The following is a 14,026-nucleotide window of genomic DNA, read 5'->3' on the forward strand; positions in this document are numbered from 1 at the left end:
GTCCTGCCCTTCCCCTGTTGAGTTGTGTCAATAAATGGAGCCTGCTATTGTTGCACTCCCCACAATTACTTCAAATCTCTACACCAGAGAAGAGCTGCCAGCAGGGATAACAGGGCCTGGAGCTGGCACGTGGTGCTCCCAGCCCCCCTGCCCCCCACCCCCTTCCCTGACACACCTCTTCCATGGCTGGCCATTACAGGATAGCTTTATTCCTTCAGACAGATCCATTATTTACAGCACTTGATATTAGACACAGCAAGAGACAGAAGGATTTTCTTTCCTTCAACAAATACCAAAAGAACTGTTTCATAGTCAAGATCTGCACACATATTGAAAAAACTCAGTCCTCTCCTGTGGCAGCTGCACCTCAGGACAGTGCTGGGGAGCAGTGCTCACCTCTGATATCTGCCAGGCTCCTGGGGGCTGGTAGGAGGCAGCCAGGCTGTACCAGCAAGCTCTGGTTAGCACCCAGCCAGGGGGAAGAGATGTGGGGGGGTCCCTCTGCTGCTGCCCCCATCCCACCTCCACCATTGCAGCAACCAGCCACATCTTCCCCTGCCAAGAGGGTTTACCAGGCCACAACCAGAGTCCACCCTTGTGCCATGCCCAGCACCTCCAAGGCCACCATCTGCACCTGGTCTGTTCACAATTCACGGGGTTTCTCTGGGGCTTGCTGCAATGCTGTGTGACCCATAGGCATTGCCAGGGCCACAGAGCTGGTGCCAAGGAGAGCAGCCAGGGCAGCAAGAGGCACAGGCCACCCCCAGCACCGCCACAGAGGGCTGGGGACAAGGCCCAGCTCCACAGATGAGTCTACCCACCCTCATCCAGCAACAGAGCTGCCATGGCCCTCTGGGGAGCCAGGCTACATGGGGAAGGTGTCACCATCCCCAGGAGCTCAGCCAGCACCGGGCACTGGGCAGTGCAGTGTGGGGGGTGCAGAAGCGGCTCTGTCCTGGAGCCACCTTGCTAATAATGGCCAGAGTCTGGGTTAGGACCAAAAATCAGTTTGGGGAAAGGAGGGAGAAGGATAGAAAACATGAACATCATGAAAACATGAACATCCCAGGGAAGCACAGAGCTGAAGGCCCGGACACAGGAGGACACAAGCCACAGCCAGCTGCGGCCAGCACAGCCTCACATGGGCATTGCCAGCGTTCCCACAAGGCCAGACCCATCCCCAGCTGGGTAGGCTCTTTCCCTCGGTCACAGTCCTCAGCGAGGGTGCTGAGACAGAGGTGACAACGTCTGGCTGCTGCCATGGCATGGTCAGGCAGCTGAGCACTCCAGACTCCCTTCTGCTCCAGGGCGTACTCCAGACAGGTTCTTGCTTTTCACAGCTTAGGCGCAGAGAAAAACCCAATTTCCCTTTGTCCCCAGGCTCCACCTGGGCAGAGGGCTTGTCACTGTGGTCCCTCTTCCTTGGGCAAAAGGTAACATAGATGCCAGTGCCAGTGCCCAAAGCCACAAAGCCCAACTGCTGTTTGCCAGCCTTGGCTACTGGCGCTTGGCCTTGTAGGGGCGGGAGCGTTTCCGGCGGTCCGGCTTCCTCTGCTTGTGCAGGCGGCCGATGCTGACTCCCTGCCGCCGGCGCACCGAGATGTTCTGCTCCACCAGGCTGGCCAGCATGCCTGCAGGGAGAGCACACACAGGGCCTGGAGGGCTGGCATTGCCCATGCCACAGGGCAGCCCTGCCTCTCTCACACAAAAGCCATCACTGGGCACCTCTTGGGAGTATAAAGTGGAAGGAGAAAGCAGAGATCTGTGGCTCCCCAGATGGAGCCTGTGCCCCAGGCCTGGCCTGAACAGGGAGCCAGGCAAGGTGAGCAGCCCGGGCTCCCAGCTGCTGCTCCATCACGCTCCGTGCCCCAAACCCTCTGCCCCATGAGCACAGCTCACCTTCCTGGGCCAGCATGGATATGAAGGTACAGATGAACTCATCATAGTTGTGGGTTCTCCTCTGGTCATCAATCTACAAAGAGACAAATCCACAAATAATCCACAAGCAGGAGGCAGGGAGAAAGGAGAGTTCAAGGTTAACAGGGGACAAAGAACTGGCATGCCTGGCCCAGCCCACAGACTAGGGAGATTGAAGTAGGAAGGGACCCACCTCCCAGCCTCTCTTGGGCCAGTGCACAACTGGGACTGTCTCCATCCCAGTTCAGGTGCCAGCATGTTCCACAAAGAGCAGCTGGGAAGAGGTGAAGGTGGGCAGGGGAGGTATCTCTGCTGACTCTCCTCTGCCTCCTGTCAGAGCTGATGTTCATCCCAGCACTGTATCACCCTCCCCCAGGCTGCCAGTGCTGGCCCAGGACTGTAGCCCTGGTAACAGCTCTGCCCCACTGGGCTGTTTGGTAACAGGGTAGAGACTGTGAATGCTCCTCATCGCCATTCTCAGCTGAACCACTCTCCCTCTATTTTTACGTAAAACCACCCCAGACAAAAGCCTTTGGGCAGCTAAATCAGCAGTGCAAACAGGCCAGCAGCACACCTTGAATTTCTTCCTCTTCTCTACCTCCTCCTTCAGGCAGGCCTCGTAGTTTGCAATCTCTGCTTCCACACACTTGAGCAGCGCCAGCAGCTCCTACCAGGATCAAGCAGACCAAACATGAGCACAGACCCAGCCACAGCCCAGGAGCCAGCAGGGTGAGCTGGCAGGTGCTCATCTCTGTGTTAGGAGAGGGATGATTCATCAAAGGAAAAACATTCGCCAGGGGAAAACAAGGAGATCAGTTCATTGAAAAGAATTCACTATGGCTAACCCCAGGGGAGGTGGGTTCTGCCCCAGCCCCAAGGTTTTGGGACAGGGGAAGGGCTGCCTGTAACCCAGAATCCACCCCCTCACCCTCCACCCCCAGGGCCTGCTTCCCCTCAAAAACAAAATCTGAAGACTTCCCTTTGGAAGAGCAGTTCCTACCCAGCTGTCCTCCAGGCAGCCCTTGGTGCCCTTGTGCTGCCTGACCCTGGCGGTGCCCCTAGCTGGAGGGCACAGACAGGCTGTGAGTTACCAGCAGGCTGGGACTTGGGGTGCAGGGTCTCACCAGCTCGTGGCCCAGAAGAGAGCACAGCAAGCTGAACATCTCAGCTGCAGAGACAGGGTCTGTGCCCACTACCAAGGCAAAGGTCCCCGAGATGACGCAAGGCACAAAACCTGCACTGCCCTGTGCCTTGAGGCATGGCTGCGACGACACGCGAGGGGACACCGTGCACATGCAGTTCAGTCACTGCCAGCGCTGCTGCGCCTCCGGGTGAGCTCCACGTTCCCAGGGCTGTCGCAGCACAAAACTCACCTTGGGAGAATACTTTTCCCCCCCAGGGTGATCACTGGTCCTGCCAAGTCCCACCTTCTCTTTGCTGTCACTGGCCTCACTGCCCTCCTTCTCCTCCAGTTTGATCGCAACCGGGGCCTCTTCACCGGGCTTGATGGAAGAGGGGGAGTTTTTCCCATCTACACACAGGGGAAGGAAGGAGGCATTAGGAACCACCACAAAGAACTGGTATCCACCCCTGAAGTCAAAGGACACTGTCCTGTCACCCCAGGCAAGACACCACCCCCTACAGCAGGCACTGACCTGCAGCAGCCAGTGGGCAGAAGACGCCGTCCTCGGTGAGGTGCAGCAGGCCGGAGCTGACGATGGGCCCCAGGTCCCTGACAGCACGGTTGTAGCGCAGGCAGTCGAGGCGCAGCAGCCCGTCCTCCTCGCCAAACAGCACCTTGGAGATGTGTGAGGTGACGGGGCTGGAGGGGCGCGTGGGGTTGGCCGAGCGGATGGGGGAGCGCAGCGGGGAGTTGAAGGCGCTGCCGATCTCGGAGGCCGTGTCCGTGCTCTCGTTGCTGGGCGTGGGGGACGGCTGGGAGTGCGTGACCACGGCCACGGCGGCGCCCCCACCACTCGTCTTGATGGACAGGGGAATGGAAAGGTCCTTCTGAGATTCCTTCAGCTTCTCAGCCAGGACGTTGATGGTGTTGGGCTGCAGGACGGAGAGCTGGCCATCTGCGGCCCCTGCCACGTGCTCTTGCTTCACTTGCCCTTTCCTCTTGTACCTGCCCAGAAACACAGCAGGGAAGATGTGTAGCTGGTGGAAAGAGGTGGAGACCCACCATGGACACTGCCAGCTCTGTGCGCAGCAGTCCAGGCTGCCTGCTGGGATGAAACAAGGCCTGAAACACTTCCAGATCACCCCCAGTGCCACCAGCTTCTCTTGGAGCACCTCAGCACCACTGAGACACTCAGCCCCAGGGATCCCTACACTGCTGGGTGCACAGGGTCCTGTGTACCTCCTGCTCTTCTTCCAAAGCCCCCCAAAGCTCCCTTGCTGTGACCCAAACTTCCTGGCCTCAGCAGCAGTCCAAGCCCACCAACACTGTCACCAGGAGCTGAACTGGCAATCAGCACTGTGGAACCAAGGTTCCTTAAAGCCCCAAAGCCTGCTGCCAATACACAGTTACTCTCAGGGCAGCTGAAATTCAGAGTTGGCTGTAAAGAGCTACAGAAGGACTTTACAAAACCCAGTGAGTGGAAAGTAAAATGTCAAGTGAAGAGAAGAACAGAACTATCAAGATCTAAGGAAAGAAGTTAGGGAAGTCCTCATTGACGGGTCTGCAAATGTCAGCTCCCAGCCCCCCACTCAAGCTGTCACCTGATGGCTGAGTTGGTGTTACGAACTTCCTCCTCATCATCATCATCATAGTCATCCTCATCATCCGAGTACTGCTGGTGCTGTCGGACTGGGACCCGGTTGCGACCCACTCCTGCTGCAAGGTCTTCCTCCTCCTGCAACATACCACTGCTGAAGGCCTGCTGGCAGCAGGGCAAGGAGGAAGAGCCCAGTGGACTCATCCCTGGTCCAGCCCAACACCAGGACTTGGCTCTTTTGAGAGGAAACAGGAACCCTTCCCCATTTTTGTTCAGTTTACCCACATTAAGGTAAACCTCCTTTGTCAGGTCAGTCTTTATTTACCCTCTCCCCTCCCAGCCTGCGTTAGTGCTGGGCCAGGCTGGCTGCAAGGCAGGGCCAGGCTCAGGCCAGCTGACAGCTGTGGTCCCACAGAGGGGAGGGAGTACAGGCAAAGAGCGCAGCTTGAACCAGCTGTGCTGCTAGCCTGGCACTCCAGCCTACCTGCATGGGGGACTTGGCATAGTTGTGGTTATCCAGGAAGGCTGGCAGTCTCTGCACAATGGGGTTGGGGTTTGCTGGAGGGGCCCCATTGATGCCACTCGCTGCTGTCTTTGGCACCGGTTTGGATTTGCTGGGTGGGCTCTGCGTGGCCGTGGGGTGGCCCTGGCTGGTGGCTTCATCAGTGCCATCTGTCACACAAGCACAGCACAGCCTTTCATCACCAGCACTGTCACCTTTTACTCCTTTACCACCCCTTACTCACCCAGGTGAGAGAAGAGCTCTTGCACTCTCAGAGACCACCACAACCACCTCCATCTGTCACTGGTGTCCCCAAACTCCAGCCCTCCCACTTTCAAGATTCGCACCCTCCAACACACTCCCAGACACACAGGCATCACCATACCCCAGCACAGTGCACATGGAGCAGGGCTCACAGAAAAGAAAGTGAAGCTGACAATAAAACTGCCCCAAGCCCCAGGTCAGCCAACTGTTGTCACCATCCTGTGCTCACTCCATGGCAGGCCAGGCTGGCAACACTGCTGGTACAAGCCCCTACCTGGATGAGTGCTCTCTGGAGTCACGGTCTTGCTGCTGGCTGGCTTTGCCTCTTCACCAGGCTGAGACTCCTGAGACTTCTGGGTCTGGATCAGCTCAGGCTGAGTTACTCGGATAAGCTTTAAAGCAAATGACAGAGAAACCGCATGCTGGATCAGCATGACCCAAATGACATCCTTTCCACTCAAGCACTGCAGAGCTCATGGGAGTGAGCAAACACCAAGTGCCCAGGCACACAAAAGACACAGGTGAACCACCTCCCAGGTGAGCAGCAATGGCCAAGCAGTGAGGCTGGCTATGTCCTCTTCCCACAAGATTTTTCCCAAGGCCAAACCAAACCCCTAAAACCAGGGCCCTGGCGGCATAGGTAGATGCTCTGAAAAAGCCTATTCGCCCCAGCAGCCTTGCCCCCCCTCAGGCTGGGCTGTCCTACCTGCTGCAAGGCCTCCAGCACAGTCTGGCGGTTCATCTTCAGGATGTGCAGCTTGGACTCGTACTTCATCCTCCGGTCAGGCACCACGGCCATCAGGTTGAAGCGGATGTCGTGGTACGGCTCCCTGCAGGAAGGGCAGCAGCCCTCAGCCACAGGATCATGGTGACAGCCCCATCCCCACCTCCTGCCCAGGCACTGAACACCAACACACCCACGGCTTCTCCCCAGACCAGGTCAACCTCACAGTGGCTGATAAGCCGTACAACGTTTTTTCAGCTGCCACACAAAACACACTCAGAGTCACAGGTTAGCTGAGGTGGGAAGAGACCTATGATAGTCATCTGCTCCAGTCCCTGCTCCAGCAGGATCACCCAGAGCTGGTCACAGGACAACATCCAGACAGCTTCTGAATAGCTCCAGAGATGGAGATTCCATCTTTGGGTAACCTATGCCAGTACTGTCACCCTCATGCCCAAGCATCCAAGAGGCCCAGCTCAAGACCAGAAGCACCACTCCTTCTCCTATGGACTTGAGCTAACATGGACCTAACCAGGCCACTCCTAAGGCTGTGCAGCATTTGCAGGGACTCTGCATCACACAGGGAATGCATGCTCTGCAGGCAAGAGAAGGCAAGGGGCAGAGCACCTACACCTCTCCATAGACAACCTCCACTTCCACAACCTGCCACTCAGAAACCCCAGGACAAATAATCCAGGGGAATATGGCAAGGGGCCAGTGTTTGCCCCATGGGCCAGGACATTACCCTGCAGTGGCCAGGCCAATGCGCTCCATGATCACTCTCCTGGCTTTGTCCGTCCATTCCTCGTCATCTGCCCACGGCCCTGTGTAACAACACACAGCTGCACTTAGCAAAGCAGGCCATGCTGAAGTAAACCAGGTACAGGAAATGGGTACCTTACCAAAGGGACTGACAGACAGAAACCTGGCAGGGATAAATAACTGCCTGAATGACAGAACTCAGGGGTCAAGTTGTAAGAGAAGGGAGTAACTGGGCACCCAGTGGGATCTGTTTGGACCAGCTGTCTCAACACACAGTGGTTATTTGGCACAAGGAGAGAGCGAGGAGATAAATTCTCCTTGCTATATGAAGTTATTTCAGAGCTGAAGGACCTTATGGCCATGAGCAACTGGGAGGAAAATGGGAAAACAAAAGCAGTACATTTAGAAATAACTGCTTTCTAGGCACAGTCCCCAGCACACAGGCTCCAAAATTAGCTGTCAAAACTCAGGACAAATCTGGGAGCCATTGGAGTGATTCTCCACCAACACCAGTTAACACTAAGAGGCAAGAAAAAACAATACACTTGGACACCCCAGGGTGCTATTCCCCTGTGTCAGCAGGCAGGGACAGGTGCCTCTTACCGTGGTCAATGGGATAGACCTTCAGCCCGTCGAGCTCAAAGAGCCGTCCCTTGATGGGCACGTAGCTGACAAAGTGAAAAGCCTCCATGGTCCGCACGGCGCTGATCCCGTTCTGCTTCTCCGGCAAGTGCCGTGGCTCTGGCCTGCGAGGGACAGGGCCCATGGAGAGCCTGCCTCCTCCAGAAGGAGGCACTGCAGGCACCTCACTCACCTGGCATGGCTGTTGTGGGCCTTGGCCAGCTCCGGGGCGTTGCCGATGGCATAGCCTTTGCTCTGCAGCCAACAGCAAGAGAGGACAACAGCTGAGAAGCGACACGGAACAAATAAAATGCTTCATCTTCCCACTCCCTCCCTCCATCTACCCACAGGAGGAGGACAGAAACCCTCAGGCACATCCTCTACTCTTCTGAGTTACAGGTAAAGTCCAAGATGGAAAAAGCACACAATTCCTACTGAATAAATTACAGCTGGAGAAAAACAGACTTCACAATAGGTCTGAAGGGAGGAGGACTTTTGATTACAGGGAGTAAATGACAGAAGGCTCAGAACTGCACCCAGCCTAAAGGGGACCAAGGCTCTGAGCAAGGTGAGGCAGGAATATGAGAGAGAAGAGGCAGTCCTGCTGCAGTGTGCAGCCACAGAGGACAAGGAAGGAGCCAGCTCATGAAGAGCATCACCCCACGAGGGGAGCAAGAGGCAGAGCCACCTGTGCCACCCCTGCACAGCCCTGCCCGACCCTGCCCCTACCTCAGGGCTAAAGCCTTTGGTGAAATCCTTCATGCGGCTCAGCGTGGGGCCCAGGTCAACATTGTTGCAGTTCAGGAGGACGCTCAGCAGGGCATGGGTGGCACAGGAATTGGGGATCAGCTAGAGGGTAACACAAAGACCAACTTCACCAGCAGGAACAAGGCAGCCTTTCAACAACCCCTGTGTTGACAATAATGAACTGAAAGCACTGATGCAAGAACCATCAGCACTTGTGAGAGCAGCGACCTGACCTCTCATAGGAAGGAGGGAAGTCAGTATCACTTAGTGAGCCTCACCATGCCCCACGAGCATCTGCTCACAGTGCAGGCCACAGCCTCCCAGCCCTCACTGGATTCCCTCCAACCTGGAGCTCAGGGAAGAGGAGCTGCCCTCGTGAGCAGCAAGATCAGTGCAGCCTGTCAGTGGCACACTGCTTCCCCAAGCTGTCACAGGGGACACCCCACACACACCTTTCCCCTGCCTGGAGCCTACCTGGTGAGCAAAGAACATGTTATTGACGATGTCATCGTCGATCACCGACGTCTCATCCACCAGCGTGGAGACCTTGCGGCGGGAGCGGCGCTCCTCAATCCACTTGAACAGGAAGATGAACCCATACACGGGGCTGCACAGAGAAAGCAGCAGAGCTCTGCACCAGCCACACCACTGGGGCTGCTCTGCCCAGCACCAGAAACCCTCTGGTTCACAGCACAGCAAAGAGAGAGGAAAAGCAGAACAACCAATGCCATCTTTCTGGCAGTGACCATCCCTGCCACAATCCCCCAGCCCAACACTACTGAGGACACTCCTGAGCTGATGCTCCTGGCTCAGCCTCCAATCAAGCTTGAAAACTCTGGGGATTGAGAAGTCTTAAGAGGCTGAAGACAAAGAAATGGGAAAATCCCCTCTGGACAGTGCCTGGCCACTGAATGACCCTCCTTTTACACTTACCTTGGATTCATTTCTGAGAGGCATTCAGCAATGGCTTTTAAGAAGCAACAGCCTCAAAGCCTTCTCACAGCACCAGGACAGGGAGAAAGCCCACACTGCAACCACACCACCCCTCCATGGTGACAGGGAGTTGAATCCCTTGGAGGATGTCCCCCAGCTGCCCCAAACCTGAGGAAGCCCTCCTGGTCCATCACTCGCAGCTCTGATCTCCGTGCCAGACAAGCTCACACAGCTCCTCTGGACACCTGGCCATGAGTTCCCAGGCCCACAGACCACTCTGCTCAGCACAACTCACACTCTCAGGCCTCTGACTCACCCTTGGCATTTGCTCTGCAGATCATAAATCTCCTCTACCTGCACTCCCTTGACCCCTGCAGACAAAGGAGAGGAGCTGGTGTAAGGCCACCAGGAAGGACAGGCTAATGTCAGGCACTAAACTGACTTCTCAGAAAGGTTTCTAGGACTTACCAAAATCTTCAACCAGGAGTGTGAAAAGACCTGAAAGGAACAAAACCAACAGGTTACTTCTGGCTGAAGAGAGCAGAGAGGAAATCCACTGCCATCATCCCCTGAGAGTCCCACATGGTCCCAGGCCAAGGCACAGCCAGAGAACCCACAGCAGAGAGGCACCAGGATCACACCCAGTCCCAGCAGTGAGGCTGCTGAGCCCAGAGTGCTCCAACAACCTTCACCCCTCCATCCCCACTGACCATCCTCTTCCTCAAGGGAACCTGAACCAACTCTTTCCTGACAGAGCCCACTGCAACTGGCAAAGTGAGCAGCAGGGAGCACCTCAATGACACACGCACACTTGTAACCAGAGAAATAAATGACTGAAGATATCACAAGATACTTAAAAAAAAAAAATCATTTCTGTTCATGTTAGAGAAAATCAGTGAGGGGAATCCAGATCACAGCAACAGGGCTGCAGGGAAGTCCAAGGGCTGAAAGAAGCTCATCTTCATCTCCCTGTCCCTTTGGGGGAACCAAATCCAACAGCCTGTCTCTAACGGTTACAAAATTCAGGAGGACATAACCAGGGACACAGAGACAACCACAAGAAAACCAGGATTATCAGATATCTGAGCAGCAGCTGCCACTCTGATGCTGGAGCAAGGGCAGTCAGCCCAATTCTCAGGCAGTCACTCTGCATGTGGAGGAAGCGAGTTCGAGACTGGAATAACAAATCTGCTTTTTTAGCTCCCTTAGAAAGGCTGCTGAAAGCCTGGGAGGAAGTCCAGGGAATACCAATAAGAAGGACTAAATCCAGAGAAACATCCCTGTAAGCAATGGATTTAAGGACCCTGATGTATGTGGCTCAATTAAGAAGAGCCCAAGGGGCTTCCACACCAAAGCTGAATGGATTTAAACAGGGAAGAAACACCTGGGAGCAAAAAGTCTTCATTAATTTAGCAGAAAACATTGTATTTCTTACAAAATGGTCAGTGAGAAGAAATATGCTGTGGAAATAACATGCTTCAAACCAGTGGGAGGCCAGGCCATTACACCAAACCCCTTCACCTTCCCGGTCCCTTCCAACCCTGCTTTTTTCTCTGGCACATTTCAGTGTTTCATTTTACCTCAGCACCCACAGGAGGCACAGCCCTGCTGCTGACAGCTCTCCTGGAACACCCACACCACGTTATATGGCTTGGCTGGACACATCCTGGCGTCCACAAGCTCACATAACACTGTGCCAGCAGCCTGCATGTCCCCAGGGCTCTCCTCTCCACCCAAACCTGGATCCAGCGACCCTTCCTGACCAGTGAAGCACCCACAGATTCCACCCGAGCCCCAATCAGAACCAGTGGGGAGAAATTCAGCTACTGGGATGTGCTGAGAGCAGCACATGGGTCACTCCTAACATCTGTCCCAGCTGCCACCCCTGCATCCAAACTGCCACATAGCCAAAAACCTGCCTCTGCCCAGACACTGTCCCCCAAGCAAATAACCTTCCCTCCCAGCTGTGGGAATCCAAACCATGTCCTGGGACTTTCTGCCATGATGAAGGCCAGGAGGGGAATGATTTCAGCCTTTTCCAAGCACCAGTAAAGAGAATAAAGAGCAGCAAAACTGGGGGTGACTGGGACACCAACACCAGACAGAATCCTTTGCTGAGTGCAAGAGACAAGGACAATTCCAGAGGTCACATTTCCTCACCCACAGCCCCAAAAACTCACCACCCCATCCCAGAGAGCAGATCCCAGCCTTGCATAGGACGACCCCATTCCACACTACAGCGACCCAGAGGGTTAAAACAACATTTCAGACAACACCAGCGCTGGCCCTGAAATCCCAACCCCTGAAACAACTCCATCACTCACGGCATCCACCCCAGGGCAGCGGGACGGGGACACCCGTGACCGTCCTGATGCCAGTTTCTCCCTGCCGGTCTCTTCATCCCCCGCCCTGCCCTCCTGCAGGCCTGCACCCCACATCTGACTCCCCAAACTCCACTTGTGCACCCGCACCACCCCAAACTCCACCGGTGCTCCCGCACCACCCCAGCCTCACCGCTGCTCCCGCAGCCCCCCAAAACTTCACCGCACACCCCGCACCCGCAGCCCCCCAAACTTTACCAGCTCACCTCCCATCCCCAGCCCTCCCAAAACTCCATTCCTGCACCCCAAGTCCCACCGCTACACCCCACCCGTGCCCCCACACCCCCGGCCCGCCCCTGCAGCCTCCCTGGCCCGTCCGCCACGTCCCCCCCACCCAGGCCCCGCCGCCCGCGTCTCCCTCAGAGCCCCTTCGCCGCCCCGAGCTGTGCCTCGGCCCGCCCGCAGCCGCGCCCGCTGCGCGGTGCCGTGGTCCGGCTCACCGGGGTCGCTCTCCAGCTCCAGCCAGCCCTTATTCATCTTCCCGCGGGCCGGGCCGCGCCGCCATGTCCGGCCCCCACTGCGGGCCCCGCCGGCGCTCGCCGCTCTGCGTCATCGCGCGCCGTGACGTCACACGGCCGCGACACGCGGCCATGTTGGGGCCGAGAGGTGCGGATGCGCGCAGGCCCGGGAACGGCTGGGAACGGCCCGGGAACGGCCCGGGAATGGCTGGGAACGGCCCGGGAACGCCTGGGAACGGTCTGGGAATGGCCCGGGAATGCCTGGGAATGGCCCGGGAATTGCCCGGGAATGGCCCGGGAATTGCCCGGGAACGGCCCAGGAAAGCTTGGGAACGGTCCGGGAATGGCCCAGGAACGGCCCGGGAATGCCTGGGAATGGCCCGGCTTTGTCTGGAAACTGCTGGGAGCCAGAGGAGGTCCCGGAGCTCTTATTGCTACCGATCCATCCTGTAATGTTGGCTTTTCGCGAATATTAAAATGGATTTTATATGTGTGGTGTTAAAGCAACTTTGTTGTAAAGATAGAGTTTTTATTTCTGTTGTTAATTGAGCTTGGTGAAACAGCTGATGTAAGTGTGCCTGTGTTGAACTCGCTGCTGGGATGGGATAACATCCCATGGACACAGGATGAGGACACCTGGGCAGGTGTGCCAGCCATCAGCACTCCCCATCTGATGGCACTGTGGGCCACAACTGCAGGTGGTGATAAAAGGGACTAAAACCACAGCCAAGGAATACACGTGCTCTGTAAGGGTGGAACCGAGGAGGAGCCATGCTAAACAGTTCCTGGAATATGTAAAATAGTTTGGGGAAAAGTTTAATATGCATAATTGTTTATGAATACATAATAGTGATGCCATAGAAATGGTACATGAAGGGTGTTTCCAAAAGAGCAGGTGTGCTCTTGGCTGAGACACACCTGGCCATAATAATCTTTGCTTTACTGGCCTTTATTAAACTGTTTAAAGTTTCACAAGACCGTGAACGTGTTTTTCACATTCTTTCTGGCATCGGGTGTGCAGGAAGGATGGATGTCTGGAGCTCATTGCCTCCAAAGCAGTAGGGTTTGTCACATCTCTCTGTTCCTGGTGACTGATTTCCAGCCTCTCTTCTCTCCCTTTCCTCAGTGTATGCTGCTACTTCCCTTTATTGTCTGGGGAGTTTAGCTACTGGCACATGCTCGTCAACTTTATGCCTGCAATTCTCCAGACACTGTGGTACTCGATGCTTGTTCAGTTCTGCCGTGTGCCTCAGGGACCCTCTGCTCACTGTGACACCCCACAGCACTGCTGGGGGACAGGCCTTCCTCAGAACAGCAACCTCCAGGGCTGCAGGATGGAGCCCATGCCCTGTGCAACCTCCAGGGCTGCAGGACGGAGCCCGTGCCCAGTGCTCATAGCAGGGGCTCTGGAAATGTACATGTTGGGAGGAAAGAAATAGCAAGAATAATAATGTGGGTGCATCTGCCTGGTGGGGCTGTGGTGTTTTGTTTGTCTGTGGGGTTGTTTGGGCATGATGATGATGATGATGATGATGATGATGATGATGATGATGATGATGATGAGGCACACTCAGGCTCAGCAGCCAGGGCTGCCCTGTTGATGAGGGCTGCACTGCCCAGCCTCTCCTCCTGAGCAGCTAAAGAAGGATGAGTGGGACACAGTCTTAAGCTGCACCAGGGGAGGTGTTGGACATCAGGAAGAATTTCTTGACAGCACAGGTGATCAGACCTTGGAACAGGCTGCTCAGGGAGGTGTGGGGTCACTGTCCCTGGGGGCGTTCAAGGCAAGGCTGGCTGTGGCACTCGGTGCCATGGTCTGGTGACGCAGCAGTGTCGGGTCACAGGTTGGACTCAGCCCAGCAGGTGCTGTGATTGTGTGCCGAAGGTGCGAGGGCTGCTGGTGAGCCTGGGGCCAGCCCTGGCCTGGCCAGCAGCTCCACCGTGGCTGCCTGGGAGGCCGGCAGGCTGCCAGCACTTCCTTGGGAAGCGGGATAAAA

General features: G+C 56.0%; 1 protein-coding gene across 2 annotated transcripts; it reads right to left on the reverse strand.

Moving 5' to 3' along the window:
* Window positions 1-187: 187 nt before the first annotated feature.
* BAP1 (BRCA1 associated protein 1) lies at window positions 188-12,106 on the reverse strand. 2 transcript variants are annotated; one of them, XM_030956998.1, is made up of 17 exons: window positions 12,012-12,106; window positions 9,659-9,688; window positions 9,507-9,561; window positions 8,732-8,864; window positions 8,240-8,359; window positions 7,704-7,765; window positions 7,493-7,635; window positions 6,873-6,951; window positions 6,110-6,233; window positions 5,678-5,795; window positions 5,122-5,309; window positions 4,642-4,775; window positions 3,573-4,045; window positions 3,345-3,448; window positions 2,492-2,584; window positions 1,900-1,972; window positions 188-1,631 (listed from the first exon to the last, which is right to left on the reverse strand). In XM_030956998.1, exons 1-17 carry the CDS (start codon window positions 12,046-12,048, stop codon window positions 1,498-1,500), a joined length of 2,100 nt encoding a protein of 699 aa, XP_030812858.1. In that variant the 5' UTR covers window positions 12,049-12,106; the 3' UTR covers window positions 188-1,497. The 2 variants fall into 2 exon arrangements, with proteins under 2 accessions (XP_030812858.1, XP_030812857.1); XM_030956997.1 differs by having other exon boundaries at window positions 3,291-3,448.
* Window positions 12,107-14,026: the final 1,920 nt, after the last annotated feature.

The sequence above is a fragment of the Camarhynchus parvulus genome, chromosome 12 (genome assembly GCF_901933205.1).
Source record: "Camarhynchus parvulus chromosome 12, STF_HiC, whole genome shotgun sequence".
In the NCBI taxonomy this organism is placed as follows: domain Eukaryota; kingdom Metazoa; phylum Chordata; class Aves; order Passeriformes; family Thraupidae; genus Camarhynchus; species Camarhynchus parvulus.